This window comes from Andrographis paniculata, unplaced genomic scaffold (assembly GCF_009805555.1).
Source record: "Andrographis paniculata isolate CXL003 unplaced genomic scaffold, ASM980555v1 Contig72END, whole genome shotgun sequence".
Classification (NCBI taxonomy): Eukaryota; Viridiplantae; Streptophyta; class Magnoliopsida; order Lamiales; family Acanthaceae; genus Andrographis; species Andrographis paniculata.
The window spans coordinates 194996-210124 of NW_026137609.1; the positions used below are offsets into that span (position 1 = coordinate 194996).

The 15129-nt window shown below is 35.0% G+C and overlaps 3 protein-coding genes across 4 annotated transcripts; 1 reads left to right on the plus strand and 2 right to left on the minus strand.

Moving 5' to 3' along the window:
* Positions 1 to 2031: 2031 nt before the first annotated feature.
* Positions 2032 to 4106, plus strand: LOC127265187 (ferruginol synthase-like). Its single transcript, XM_051294897.1, has 2 exons — positions 2032 to 2928; positions 3398 to 4106. The coding sequence occupies exons 1-2, from the start codon at positions 2032 to 2034 to the stop codon at positions 4034 to 4036; spliced, it is 1536 nt and encodes a 511-aa protein (XP_051150854.1). The 3' UTR covers positions 4037 to 4106.
* On the minus strand, positions 4097 to 7844 carry LOC127265159 (polyadenylate-binding protein 2-like). Its single transcript, XM_051294854.1, has 9 exons — positions 7290 to 7844; positions 6672 to 6790; positions 5861 to 6523; positions 5704 to 5781; positions 5521 to 5610; positions 5277 to 5414; positions 5002 to 5178; positions 4700 to 4921; positions 4097 to 4619 (listed from the first exon to the last, which is right to left on the minus strand). The coding sequence occupies exons 1-9, from the start codon at positions 7591 to 7593 to the stop codon at positions 4377 to 4379; spliced, it is 2034 nt and encodes a 677-aa protein (XP_051150811.1). The 5' UTR covers positions 7594 to 7844; the 3' UTR covers positions 4097 to 4376.
* A 2877-nt stretch (positions 7845 to 10721) lies between these two features.
* Positions 10722 to 11914, minus strand: LOC127265164 (WUSCHEL-related homeobox 4-like). Of its 2 annotated transcripts, none has more exons than XM_051294863.1 (3): positions 11459 to 11914; positions 11053 to 11382; positions 10722 to 10980 (listed from the first exon to the last, which is right to left on the minus strand). In XM_051294863.1, the coding sequence occupies exons 1-3, from the start codon at positions 11642 to 11644 to the stop codon at positions 10861 to 10863; spliced, it is 636 nt and encodes a 211-aa protein (XP_051150820.1). In that variant the 5' UTR covers positions 11645 to 11914; the 3' UTR covers positions 10722 to 10860. The 2 variants fall into 2 exon arrangements, with proteins under 2 accessions (XP_051150820.1, XP_051150818.1); XM_051294861.1 differs by having other exon boundaries at positions 10722 to 10984; positions 11459 to 11904.
* Positions 11915 to 15129: the final 3215 nt, after the last annotated feature.

A 15129-nucleotide genomic window follows, 5' to 3' on the forward strand; every position in this document is an offset into this window, starting at 1 on the left:
AGAATTGCTTCCAGGTGCCCAGAAATCATATGACTGGGGGTAAACTTTTCTCTCTTTTGCTTTCAGAATTAGGCAAACAGTATGTGCATCAAGAAAATTAGCAAGGATTGTATGGATCAAAAATGGCCAAGACTTCACCCCCACAAATGTGTTGGTTGAATATCATGGCAGCAACATGGGTTAGAAGAACATACATGGACTCAGCTCAATTCAGCAATGACCCCACCAAAGTATATCCATTCATGGACAGCTGGAATAACCAGGTGATTCATTCACTATGATTGCCATCCATTACTTACATCTTGAATTATTTATCGTCAGCTTTTGACTAGAAGCAGTTTCTACAGTCAATTTTGAAAATTTTAACAGCCATAAATATCTAAAGAGGGATATGCTTCAATTATTGCTTCAAATGTCATTCAGTGGCATAAGATATTCAAAGTTGTAGGAAGTTTTGGAGATTTATGTGCTTGATAAGCACAACTGATAGCAAATCAATATGTTTCAGAAGCACAGAAACCTCCCATATTAACATAAGTGGTCTATTGTTGGATGCAAACTAAGTTCTTTTGAAGGAAGTTCAAAAAGAAATTTGTATGCGATTCAATTCAAAGCGGACAATATTATACTAGTATTCATTCTAAATTAATTGGTGGAAGGGTATTTGCCAAACAAAGAACTACCCTCTTGTCGGCCCCAAAAATCGATTGATTCAAACACAATCAATTAAACTGTAAACATCCACAACAGATTGGTTGTATCCGCCTGAAAATGCAAATTATGATAACAAGATCGATAAATAATAAGAACAAATTATTAACCCAGTTTAGTACAAGACTTATATCTGTAGATTCGAATCCATACGTGATTCACTAGATAAGTTGATACAATCAAACAATTATTTTCACAATTTCTTGATCATTCTCAACTCTCAACCTATTCCCCAATCCCCTCTCCCTCTCAATAATCAAATTTTCTACTAGAATATTCTCAACAAGTACCATTAGCCCATCGTTGTTTGGTTTGTTGTAACAAATCTAAATTCTCCTCAATTTTACTATTCGCTTTTGTTAAACGCGCACATTCCTGAACGTAAATACAAAATATTATCCGAATCAACAATCAGGTGACCTTTCGTTGCATTTGGACTGAAATTACAAAGGCCCAATCTTCTTCAAAGTCCATTCGTCGCAAACATTAACCTGCAAATATTAATCAAAATCCAATAAAGAAAAACAACTATCAAACAAAGAACTACCCTCTGCTCTGCTGCATAAAGGAAATCTATGCTCAAGAATTTAAGGTTCGAGCACGTCCTTGAATAGCTCAGCTCAATTACATGCTGCCAAGAAGAAAAACTCAGTTTTGATACAAGAGGGGAAGCCATGGATGCTAATAAAGAAGCCACTAAAAAAATAAGAAATAAACAAAAAGCTCACGTTGATACTTCCTAAAACAACCAAACCACATAGTAATTACTAATCAAAATCAATCCCCTCTGGTAGTTGAGTTAGAGTTTCACGATCCAGGTTTCTGGTTTTCTTCAATTTTGTCCTAATTAGGAATTAGGGTATCTTTCTTCTTCTTCTTTTTGAATTATGAAGTCACGTAAGTGCACGTGAACCCGGCGGCTCCGACGGACAAAATTAATGATCTGAATTTATACATTGCCCTAAATTACGAAACTGACAAAAAAATTGTGTAAAAATGATAATTGAATCGGATCGGATCGGATCGGGCATGTTGATCCTTAACTACTGTCGAGGTCAATTGCGAGCACAGGGTCAGAAGCCTGATTATGGTTTCGCCTGGAGCAGATAACTTCGATTGATTTCCATGAAGTTGATCGAATCCTGCAACTGTTTTGATGTCATAAGCAACCTGTAAGAGCTTAGTGTCCCTGCCAACGTGTAATGCACACGATGATGCTGACGTAAGCTAGAAAATGGCAGTTATTAGGATCCATCCATGGTGTCTTCTACGGCTTTATAGATAACGAACCTCTCCTTAACTACTGATTCTTGCAAAGGGATGGAATTTCTAACAAGTCTGCTTCTTGTCCTAATCCTGGGAGTTCTGCCATGGCTCTTCCATGGCCTGAGAACCAATCCATGGCAGAAAAGATCAGGCAAACTTCCTCCAGGGCCTCGCCGGTTTCCGATCATTGGAAACGCTCTCCAGATCGGCCAAAGCCCCCATCGATCACTGGCGAAGCTCTCCAACATTTACGGTCCTTTAATGTCCCTCAAGCTAGGAACCATAAACACAGTAGTTGTCTCCTCGCCGGAGATCGCCCGGGAAGTTCTCCAGAAGCACGGCCAAGTCTTCTCCGGCCGGACAATCATCACCGCCGTCGAAGTCCACGATCATCACAGGATGTCCATGGCTTACATCCCACCAGGTAACGATTGGCGAAAGATGCGAAAGATCTGCAGCGAAAAGATGTTCTTGAATCATCGTCTCGACGCCACCCAAACCCTAAGGCGGGAGAAGTTGCAGAAACTCCATGGCTACGTTCTCGAATGCTCCCGAGCTCGACGATCTGTGAATGTAAGCAATGCTGCCTGCACAACGTTTCTCAACATCATGTCTGCGATGATGTTTTCCGTCGATTGCACGAGCTTCGACTCCGACGGCGCCGCCGGGGAGGTGAAGGAAGCCATTGAAGGGGTGGGGAGGATTTTAGGTGCACCAAATTATGCAGATTATTTTCCAATTCTGAAGAGGATTGATCCACAGGGGATTCGGAAGGAAGCTAGGGTTTACTTTGGGAAATTGCTGGAGACGGTGGAGGGGATGATTAACCAGAGAATTGAATCGAGGGAGAAAGGGATTGTTAACAGGGACGATTGGTTGGAGGCACTTCTTGATTTAAGACAGGGAAGTGAGTATGAAATGAGTTTCAATGAGATCAAACATTTACTTGTGGTAAGTCATATGATTCATTCATTTGTTATAAAACACTGGAGATAATTACGAGGTGTCAAATTGGCTCGGCTGATTTTTAGTGTTGGGCCGGTCTGACCCGACAATAAATTCGGATCGGATAAGCACAATCCAATTTTGAACAGAGCTTGAAGAATCAGATCCGGTCCAATTTGAGATGTATTGATATATTTATAATTTATATAAAAGTTAAAATGATATTTTATTATTAGTTTATGATTATTTTTTTAAAAAATACAAAATTAATATTTTAAAATATGACAGACGAAAATATGATGTGTTTTTATTTTTTTGATATAAATTCATTTGATAATATATTTATTAAATTATTTTTAAAAATTAGCCCGACTTTGATGGGTCCGGACACGGGTCGGTTCACAGCTTAAATGTTTTTGCAATTTTTGCCCGCTCTAAGGTGATTTATACATACTTAAATTTCATTATTGTACAGGTTTTACTTGTTGGAGGATCAGTGACAACAACATTCACAACGGAATGGGCAATGGCAGAGTTGCTAATCAACCCATCGAAAATGAAGAAGGCTAAAGACGAGATTCGAAGCATTGTGGGAGAGCAGGGACAAGTAGTGCAAGAATCAGACATTTCAAGACTTCCTTACCTCCAAGCTGTGATCAAAGAAATCTTCAGGCTCCATCCAGCAGGCCCACTTTTGGTTCCACGAAAGGCAGAAGCCGACGTCGAGGTTAACGGCTACATGATCCCGAAGAACACACAAATACTTGTGAATGCTTGGGGGATGGGTAGGGATCCGAGGATATGGTCTGAACCAAGCTCATTTAAGCCGGAGCGGTTCCTCCTCGACAGTAATGGAATCGACTTCAAGGGCCAAGACTCGAGGCTGATACCATTCGGATCGGGAAGAAGAATGTGTCCTGGAATGTGGTTAGCTACTCGAATGTTGCATACTACAGTGGCAGCCATGATTAATGGCTTTGATTGGAAACTTGAAGCAGGAATGAAACCAGAAGAAAAGGCAGAGATTGATAGGTTTGGGTCGTCCCTGCAGAAGAACACACCAGTAGTTCCTCTCATGGCTATTCCAATCTCTGTGCATGACTTTCAAGTCTAATATATATATATATATATATATATGCATGTGCATGTGCATAAATAAAAATAAATAAAAGAATGAATAAAAACTTTCATCATTTATTTGCATGAATCAAACATAATAGGATAAGGATAAGATGGGATGGGGTGGGGTGGGATGAGTTCCCCCCCTTATTTCAAAACTGCAACTCTGATGAAAATTCCAGAGGCAAACAAATAATAAATAACTCCGACAAAAACCCCAACAGGACTTGGGACAGCTTATGAAACCAAAACTCAGAAAGAAACCATTTAGATCTTCACTAGCAGGAAAGAGTTTTATTTGATTCAGGTGGAGACGGATTAGGACAGACATCACCTCAAGATACGAGGTTTTCGTTGTTGAGTGAGAGCGAAGCGAGTTGATCGGTAGGGGGGGCGTTGGGGGCCTGAACATTCCTCAGAACATCCATAGCCTCCGAAACTTTAGCTTTCAAAGAATCCGGCGATTCGAGCAAGTGCAGAACCTCAGTTTGGTCCATCTCCAGTAACATGCCGGTTACTTTTGCAGCGTGCTCGTGCTCGAGTTGATCAACTAGAGGATAAAGGGTCTCACCCAACATCTACAAGAAAATATTACATTTTAGGTCAGAAACATTAAGATCATCACCATGCTGATTCGAGATTAAAATTACTAAATTACCAGCCTTTGCTGCTCAGGAGATGCATTGGCAAGTGCAGAAGCCAAGGCAGTGACAGGAATAGGTTGTGGAATAGCTGCTGGTGCAGAATCTCGAGGAATCATGCTGCCAGCCATGTCGTATGGGACCGACATAATGCCTCCAGGAACACCACCCCCAACAGGCACATCCGGCCCATTCCGACCTGGCGGATACCTATACATCCTGCTCCCCCTAGGTAGCATCTACCAGAAGAAAAAATATCAGGAATTAAGAACATGGTCCAAATTGCCAAAGATACCATGAGAACTGATATGAAACAGACTTGCTGAGGCATCAGAGGTACAGATTGCTGATTCTGTTGCACCGGGCCACCTCCTCGTCTGCCGCCAGGACGCTGGCCTTGTTGGCCTTGTTGGACTATTGGCACAAAGAAATTTGGCATAGGACCGCCCCCAGGGCGCATTCCAGGAACAAGCTGGTGCTGATAGCCAAATCCAGCCTGAGAAAGTGTCGAAGGTATGGTTACCATATGCAGTCAAGATCTGTGCAGACTAAAAACGAAGGAATTAAATGTTAATTAGAGAATACGAGTTATACCTGAGGTGGAATCATAGCAGGAGGGGCGTGTCCGAAAAATAGCTGCTGTCCCATACCAGGAGCACCAGGAGGATACACTGGTAGACGGGGAGCCATAGTTGGGGGCATTGCAACAGGCCTTATCTGGGAAAACTGGGCCTGCACTTGAGATCAAATTTAGAGGTGTGGAATCCGACGACAAAAATGGCAACACAAGGGAGGCACAGGGAATCCATTGGAAAGAAGTGTATGTTCTATCCATTACCTGTAACTTTGCTCTTCGCTCTTCTTTTCGCTGAGCAGGCGCAACATAGAGTGGTTTGCTGATCACCATTTTCCCATTCATTTCAGAAAGCTAAAATGAAATAAATCAATACCTTGATTAGCTTAACCATTACTTAATCAAGAACAGGTAAAGAAACTGCCATCATTGTATTTATCAACTCACAGCTCGAGTAGCTTGATCAGAAGTTGAGAAGGCAACAAATCCAGATCCTTTGCTTATTCCACTAGGGTCCCGCATAACCTGCAATGCACAACAGTATTTAAAGAAATTTAGTCGAGTAGTAAAAGAAATCAAGCGTAAAGAAAGAGATATCCAATACCTTGCATGATGTGATAGTGCCAAAGTCTGAAAAGAGTTCTTTCAGCTTCTCATCATCAATGCTATCATCCAAGTTTTTAACATACAAATTAAGTCCCTGAAACTTGTCAATGGTTTCCTTGGAAGCCTGCTCAAATCGAGCTCTCAGTTCCTGTTCTCTCTCCGATTTCTTCTGGGCTTTTCCAACATACCACTCCTTGTCATCAAATTTCTTTCCATTCAGAGCTTCAACAGCTTTGGCTGCATCATCAGCATTTTCAAAATTGACAAATCCAAAACATTTTGACTTTCCATCTGCATCCCTCATCACCACAGAACTAGTTATTGTTCCATATTCACCAAAAATTTTCTTTAGATCATCCTCTGTTGTAGACTCAGATAAATCTTTCACATATACGTTATTGAACTGAGTCTTTTCTGATGCAGTTTCCCTTTCCCTTTCCTGCCTACGAACAAACTGCCCAACATATACTTGCTTATCATTAATAAGCATGCCGTTTAACTTATCTATAGCATTTTTTGCAGCTTCTTCAGTATCAAATTGAACAAAACCATAGCCCTTTGATTGACCATTGAGGCCTGTTGCTATCTTGCAAGAAAGGATATTCCCAAAGCTCGAAAAGGTGTCATGGAGTGCTTTGTTGTCGATGGATTTGTCCAGATTCTGCATCAGACATTTCAACACCATGAGATCCTTGTTATATAATATCACAGAAAGCAGAGTAATAACTTGAAAGGAGTAAGGCCATATCTTCAAAAGCTTCAAAACTAAAGCTGAAAAGAGTACATCAAACAATTATAGAGACAATTACCTTAATGAAAATGTTTGCCCTTCCACTTTTACGAATACTGGGGTCCCGGTGGGAATACATGATCCGAATGGACTTGTTATTGAGGGGAGTAAAATTCAATATATCCATTGCTCTGGCAGCTATTATTCACAAGCAATAAGGCGAAGATGAGGGATTAAATACTAAAATTAATTCAAGCAAAACAGAGTAAATATAAGTTTCATAATTTCAACACTACATTAAATCCACAATTTTAAAACATGAAAACGATTAAAAGGATGTTTATATATTATTAAATTGTCATCTTAGGCATCAAAGTCCTCATAATTACACCAAAGCAAATACATCCCAGGACAATGTAGTTCATGATCCTTAGTGTGTATAATTGAAGCCATTACTAACAGTATCAGTAAAGATATAAAAATTTCAATATGGAATATTCAGCAAATCAAGAATAGTAATCTGCAAAAAGTTGTGATCCATAATTGTTTTGCATCGAAAAAAAAAACTCAGAAATTTCTTTTCCCCTGAATCATTAAAAAGTATACTGGCATTGGCATCTCATGCAATCACACTGGCATGGCATAATAAATAAAATAATAATTAACAATAATCCAGAAGAAATCGAAAATTTCTAACCATCCTGGGGATTGGTATAATTGACATAACCATAGCCAAGGCTGCGGTGACTGCTAAGATCTCGGCAAATCCTAACCGATACAACCTGACCGACCTGATTAAACAGATCGTACAGCTGAGAGTCGGTCACATTAAAATCCAAATCACCGACGTAAAGCGAGGTCGACACAAACTGTCCGTCGGCTGAAGGCGGCGGCGGCGGTGGCGGGGGTCCAACAGGCACCACCGCTGCCGCCACTCCATTCTGCCCAGTCGCCGCCGCCGCCGCCGCCACATTAGGGTTCTGCACCTGAATCTGTGCCATTTCTACGTATTCAATTCAGATTATTCTTTTTGAAGGGGAATTCTCCACCTCCTCTGAATAATAAATAAAGAAATGATAAATCAGATAAATAAACAGAAAAAGCGTAAATTTTTTGGGTTTTTTCTGTAGCGATGAGGGAAGAGGGAATGGTAAAACGGGGAAAATGATAACAATGGCAAATTAATAGAAATGCAAAAGCCAGAGAAAATTTTTTAGGATTTATCCCCTCTGGGAGGGCAGAGATCTGCACCGCACTCAGGGAAGATGATCACCGAGCGGTTATATATAAAGCTCTATAGGAATCGAGAAACCCTATGCTCGCACAGGCCGATGAAATCTCAGCCGCACAATTTCATCGCCTACGCCTACGATGAGAAGATGGAGACACGTGTAACGTCGGCCATGAGGAGTGAGACTGCATGACGTGGTCAATATATATATATGTGCATGTATTTAGGGGCACGTGAATTTCCTGGATGTGCTTATATTTGAATATAAATGACTATATTTTGTGTGTGGTAAGGAAATATAATGAAATTATATTTGATTATTGTTTTTTTTTAAAAAAAAAAAAAGAAAAAAATACTGTCTGAAAAGAACATATCCAAGTGATTTAGATTGAAAATTTTGTCATTATTTATCTATATATATTTTTTAATATTATATTAAATTTGTAATATTACAAATATCCAATTTTTTTACTTTTTTTTAAAATCTTTAAAACTACATTATTAAAATTGGGTCTATTGACACATGAAAAAAATTACCCTATGTCACAAAATATATTGTCATTTAAATTTATGTTTTTGTTGTAATAAAAATAATAATTTCATAAAAAATACTCTTTTTAATTTTTTAATATAATAATAATAAATATGTTTTTATTTATTTTTTAAAAATATATATCTGATCAAATTGAAATAAATTCTTATGATGGATGAGTGATAGACACGGTTTGTTTGTGGATTTTATTGGAACTTTTACTATTTTATTAATATTTTTGTTTTAAAATTTGAAATTAAATATTTATTTTTATTTTATAGTAAAAATTAAATTTATATTAAAAATATTCAGTTATAAACTATTAAATAAAAAATATACATTTTAATGCCACGTCCCAAAATATGATTGAGAATAATAGAAACAAAGCCGAACTGGCAGAAAAATTACTAAGAACCAAAGGTTATCACCTGAGCGTTGGGAAGAGGCGGTCTGGGGTAGAAGCTGTTGGAATTTTCCGGAGTCGCGAAATTTTCACCGGAATCGGAAAATATGGAAATCTCATCGGAAATGGAAAACGATAAAACTCTCACTATAATAAGAAAATATAAAACTGAAAAACAACGAAACTCTCGCAAGAATCGAAAAATATGGAATGAAAAACGATGGGACTTTCACCGTAGTGGAAAATACATAATTCTCACTAGAGCCAAAAATACGAAACTCTCACTAGAGTCGAAAAACACAGAACTCTCATAAAAAAAAAAAAAACAAAAAAAACAACAACGGGACTCTCAATGCAATCAAATATTGAACCATGACAATGATCAAAGTTGAACTCAAACTCAAAATTAGAAACAAAAATCATTTCAAGGAGACCTCCTAATACATTCAATGATAACTGTATCTACTGTATCTACTTCAGTGAAAAAAGTTTTATACTATTTTTTTTTATCATTTTAAATTACCGATATGGTAATTTTTGTATGTAATAGTACTATTAATACAATATTCAATCGAAGTATATATTATAACAATTTAAGAATAAATATAATATATACTATATTAAAAATCTTATAATCTAATATCTATGATCTATAGCTACTAATTATTATTATTATTACCAAGTTAGGTTAAATTATATTTTTATTATTAAATATGATATTTAAAAATAGAAATAAAATTCAGGTATCCGGTTGGATTTTAGGTATGAACTTTCATACCCAATGCTCTACCCAATTTTTTGATCGGTATCCAAAGCCCGAAATTTTTATACAATCTAAGGTTGTGTTTGTTTGGAGGTTTGAATTTTAGATTAAGATTTGAATAGTAAAAAATTTGATTGTGAATAGTTGTATGATATCATATGAATAGGTGTTGATGTGATGTTTTGAATGTAAAATTAATTTTTAGTATAATATAAAAATAAAAATATTTGTTTGATTTGATATTTTTTAGAGAAAAAAATTGAATGAATAGTAAAATTTGGGAAAAATTGCCCCAACAAACACATTCTCAGAAATTGTAAGTATTATACATTTGCTTCTGATTTCTCTCTATATATGTGAAATAAAAAATCACGCCATAAATATGTTTAGTTATCTTTTCTACATATACTTTTATAAATTTAATCCTTTTTTTTTTTCTAATGTTACATTATACTCCTTTATTTTATTGAAAATGGATTTTATTGAAAATGGATATAAAGTAGAAGGTAAAAGACTAATATACCTTTATTTTTTGAATGATTTTACAAGGTAGGTTATAGTAATAATTATGGATAGTTTGAAAAAACAGAAATAATTTTGTTATAAAGTGAGAACTATCCTTACTAAATAAGGAAACAAAATAATTGTTTTATACGAAAATAGAAAAATAAGACAATTCTATTGAAACGAGGGAGAATTATTTTATTAAATAATAATAATAATAATAATAGATAAAGGCACACAAATATATATAAAGATAACAAACAAACATAAATTTTAACTTACATAGTAGAAAATTAATTGTATTACACGTGCCAATAAACACACCGCATGATATAATGACAGTATGATATCATACGTATATATATATATATATTATAGTCTGGGGTGTTTAATTTAATTTATATAATATTCAATAATTATTTGATAGATATATTTATATGCACCTCATTCTCATTGTTCTTCTTAATTTATTTTTTATTTATTTATTTATTTATTATTATTTGGACAGAAAACACACAAGTTCCTAAGAGAATCTGTGCATTGACTTCAGTGTATCACAAACATCCTGAATTTCAACAACATTCATTAAATAAATGGATGTGCTCTTCTGTGCATGGAGTCAACAAACCGCACTGCCCCTTTCAGACCAACATTCAAATTCATGAAGAAGACGAAGACGAAGATAAGCAAGAAGAATAATCGAACATGGCAGCATTAGCAGCTGCAGATGGGAAATTAAATTAATTAACTAATTAGCTACCTCTGACAATTAATTAATTAATTAATAATCATATTTAATTTGTCGATGATCCATACTAAAAATCACAAGAACAGATCAGATCAGATCTTCCTTCTGGGTGCAGAGGGAAGAGCTCCAGTGTCCTAATTTCGCCATCTCCTGTTTCTGTACACTTTCTGCTTTCTTCTTCAGGACATTCTTTCCCTCTGTATGATTCTGTCTGTGAAGTTTTGGTTCAGATCAATTTTCGAAACACAGATACGTTAAAAAAAATTAAAAAGATTATACCTTGGGGGTTGTTAATGGCGGAGACGGCGTCGTTTTGGGGATGGGGGAAGAAGGAGGAGGAGGAGGAGGAGGAGAAGTCGTGTTTCCATGTTGGGAAATGGAAATGCGCTTTCTCTTCTGCCTCTCGCGCGCTTTATGGTTTTGGAACCAGTAAAACACGTTTTTGCCTTCAATTTTGCCGTACTTAGCGAGGTGTGCAGTGATGTGTTCGATCTGTTGGGCGTTGGGAGTTCGGATCCCGTCCCTGTACAGCATTTCCAGGTAGCTTATCTGCTCCTGCGTCGGGTTCCACCGCGTCCCGCCGCCGTGCTGCGGCGGCGCTTCCGCCGCCTGCAAGAAACATCTATCTTGTCAATTCCAACTTTTAAAACGTCGTCGTTTAGATCGTTTGTTCGTCCGTACGTACCTGAGGAGGCAAACTGTATTCTTTGTTTTGATGATGATCGGGTCTGATGAAGGATTTGAGATGTCCGGCGCCGCCGCCGCCGGCGAGCTTGGGGACGAGGGGGCGGAGGCGCTTGCAGCGGAGGGACGGCGGAGGCTGGTGGTCCGGCCAGAAGTGGTGGTGGAGCCTCATACCCTGAATCCCCATGGATGATTATCAATTGAGCTCGATCGATTGAAAATTTTGATAAAATTACAGGCGACGATGGAAGACGACTCTGGTGGTTATATAGAAAAAAGGGGAAAGGGAATTGAAATTGGAATTACAGATTTGAAGAGAAGACCAAATGATGGGGTGAAGTTGACTTGAGATTTCCTTCCATGTTAGAAAAGAGGAATGGAAAGTTGATCCATATCCCATAATATCCCATGCTCGCTGTTCAATTCAGGCAGGAAAACGAAAAGGTGGCGTTCGGGGAACGGTCCAGATGGCGCCGGCCCCACGTTATCGACGGTGCGGATTTGTTGGGAGTTGGAGTCCGGGATCGTTCAGGAGTGGTCAGTGAGTGTAAGAGTTAAAGCAAGCAAGAACACAAGTGCATTGCCCTTTAATCATTTCCTTCGTGTAACCCTTTAATTTGCTTGTATATAAATACAATCGTCTATGTTTTAAATTCTTGGAAATTTTTAATCATTTTATTTCAATTTAAAATATTTTCTATTATATTAAAAACACTATCTCACGATTACATAAATTTCAAATATATAATTATTTTATATATGTGTGAAATTTAAGAAATCAACTATTTAATGGGCCAATTCAATTTTAGAATGTCACATTTATGCCCATGTAAATGTGACCACATGAAATATTTCGTGTTTGAAGAGAAAAAAAAAAAAGATTATTGGCAATTTAGATATAAAGGTTTTTATTTTATGGATGTAGTTTGGGATTGATCGTGGTTATGAAAAGATAAATGCTTGAATAAAAACAAAATTTGGATATAATAATTTTAAAAAATAAAATAAATAAATAAACTTTGAGTTTAATACAACAATACAAGACTGTTACAAAACCACGTCTAACCATACCATGATCTTTCTTCAAAAGTATTTCAAATGAATTACTAAGATGATAATATTTAGGGTTGGTTTGTGTAATTTTCAAATTTATCTCAACACTATTCATTTTGCATTATTTTTTATAAATATATATAATTTTTTTTAAATATAATATCATTCAAAATTCGATTTAAACTTGTATTTAAATAAAAACTCAATTCAAATCAAAACCAATAAAGCCCTTTCCGACTAAAATAAATAAATGAAATTTCAAATTAAACAAAAATACGAAATAATTATGTAATTTTTTTTTTTATTTTGACTGTCGCATAATTCATTTATAATAAATAATTTTATCCATTTATAATTATATGATTTTAAGTTTAAAAAATAATAATTAATTTGTCACTATTTTTCTAATTTCTTTACTGCATTATTGTCAACACTTTAATAAATTTTCTATAATACTCTAATTTTATATTTTATCTATCATATTTTTATATTATTATCTTTTAGTATCTATTCTCAAATTTGTAACATAATTAGATATTTATATGGGTATATACACGTATGTGTGTCTATATACATATATACATATATATATATATATCATCATATAATAGTGTAGATGTGGGGTGGGGTGGGGGTGTGGTTGGGTAGTCCAATCAAAGGGGTGAAAATTTTCTTGCTTTCATGATGACATGTCCCAATGCTTTTCGGTGGCATCTTCTAATTTTCCTATCTACTTTATCAATTTTCCCCAAAATAAAGTTGAAAATAAAGGATCCCCTAAACTTGAAAATGCACACACTTTTTCCCTCTCTAAAGAGAGATCGATTATATGTGTAACAATAATAATGATAATAATAATAATAATAATAATAATAATTTGTGTGTATCTATATATATATATATATATCGGACGCGATCGTTTGTCTCAGATATGATTCTGTTCCACTGTCTCATACACACATTGTGTATATATAAAGTAATACTCTCTCCGTTTCATAAATATAGTTTTAATTGGGTTGGATACAAGATTTAAGGAATATTGATATTATATTGGTAGTAGATAAAAAGTATAGATAAAATACCTTTTTTTTTTGCCTTTGTGAGTGTATTAGTGTAAAAAATAGTGGCAATTGTGTAATAAAAATGAAAAAATATGGATAGTTTTACGGTGATATGATTATTTATGAAAATAAGACTATTATTTTAAAATGAACAAAAATGATAAATAAAACTATTTTATTAGAACGAATGAAAGTATTTTATACATATATACACTGTATATGCGGAGATAGGAGAATAGGGTTTATTTTTAAAACAAACGATCCCATAGAATATATATATATATATATCTTTATCTGTATTGGGAAGTGTTGCTACAATTTCCCACATACTCGAAGAATCCACCATGACCATACGGATGTATGTATGTGTATACATGCATGCAATGCTACTTTTTATTTATTTATTTATTTTTATCATAAATAAAGAACGGAGCGTGCATGCGTTACTACTTGCTAGCTACTACAGTACTACATAGACTTCATTGAAATTCATTAAATTTTAAATTAAAATAATTATCTAATCTGATATAAATATATATTAATATAATATTTTTAATATAAACTTTAATTTTTAATGTAATACTATAATAAAAAAAAAAAAATTAATAAAATCGAAAATAAAATCTCATGACTATGCAGATTCATCAATGTTCAACATACACCTGCCAACGTCCACGTTACAATGCATTTAGTACAGTGTGTATATATACATACTCTGCATTTATATATATATATTTAATTTTTTTTATGCAAGTGAGTTAGGAAATAATATAATTAATTAATAACTATCATGTATAGTAATAATAATATCTCTAAGGGTGTGTTTGTTCGGGGGTTTGAATTTTAAGTTGGGATTTGAATAGTAAAAATTTTGAATTTGAATAGTTGTATGATGTAATATAAATAGGTGTTGATGTGATGTTTTGAATGTAAAATTGATTTTTAGTATAATATAAAAAATAAAAAATAAATATTTAATTTAATATTTTTGGAGGATAAAAATGGGATGAATAGTGAAAATCTAATCCAACCCCCAGACAAACGTCACCCTAACAGTGTTACTATAGGACAAGTCATAGTATTAATGTCGTTTAGCATTACGTACGTACTGTGAGAACATGCATGGGATGGGAGGGCCCACTTTAAGGAATTTTGAACCTCCAGACACGAAGTCAACATTTTATTTTTTGTTCAATAATGATTCCTCAATTTTATTTATTTTTATTTTATTTCAAATTTTGGGACAATAATATGGTAGCATTTTCCGAAATGTGGAAATTAGTTACCATCAATCACGATATTTGCAAGGCCCCTAGTTTTGTGATTAGGGTGTGTTTGTTCGGGGCTTTGGATTTTGAGTTGGGATTTGAATAGTAAAAATTTTGAATTTGAATAGTTGTATGATGTGATATAAATAGGTGTTGATGTGATATTTTGAATGTAAAATTGATTTTTAGTATAATATAAAAAATAAAAAATAGGTGTTTGATTTGATATTTTTTGGAGAAAAAAATTGGATGAATAGTATAAATCTAATCCAATCCCCCAAACAAACACA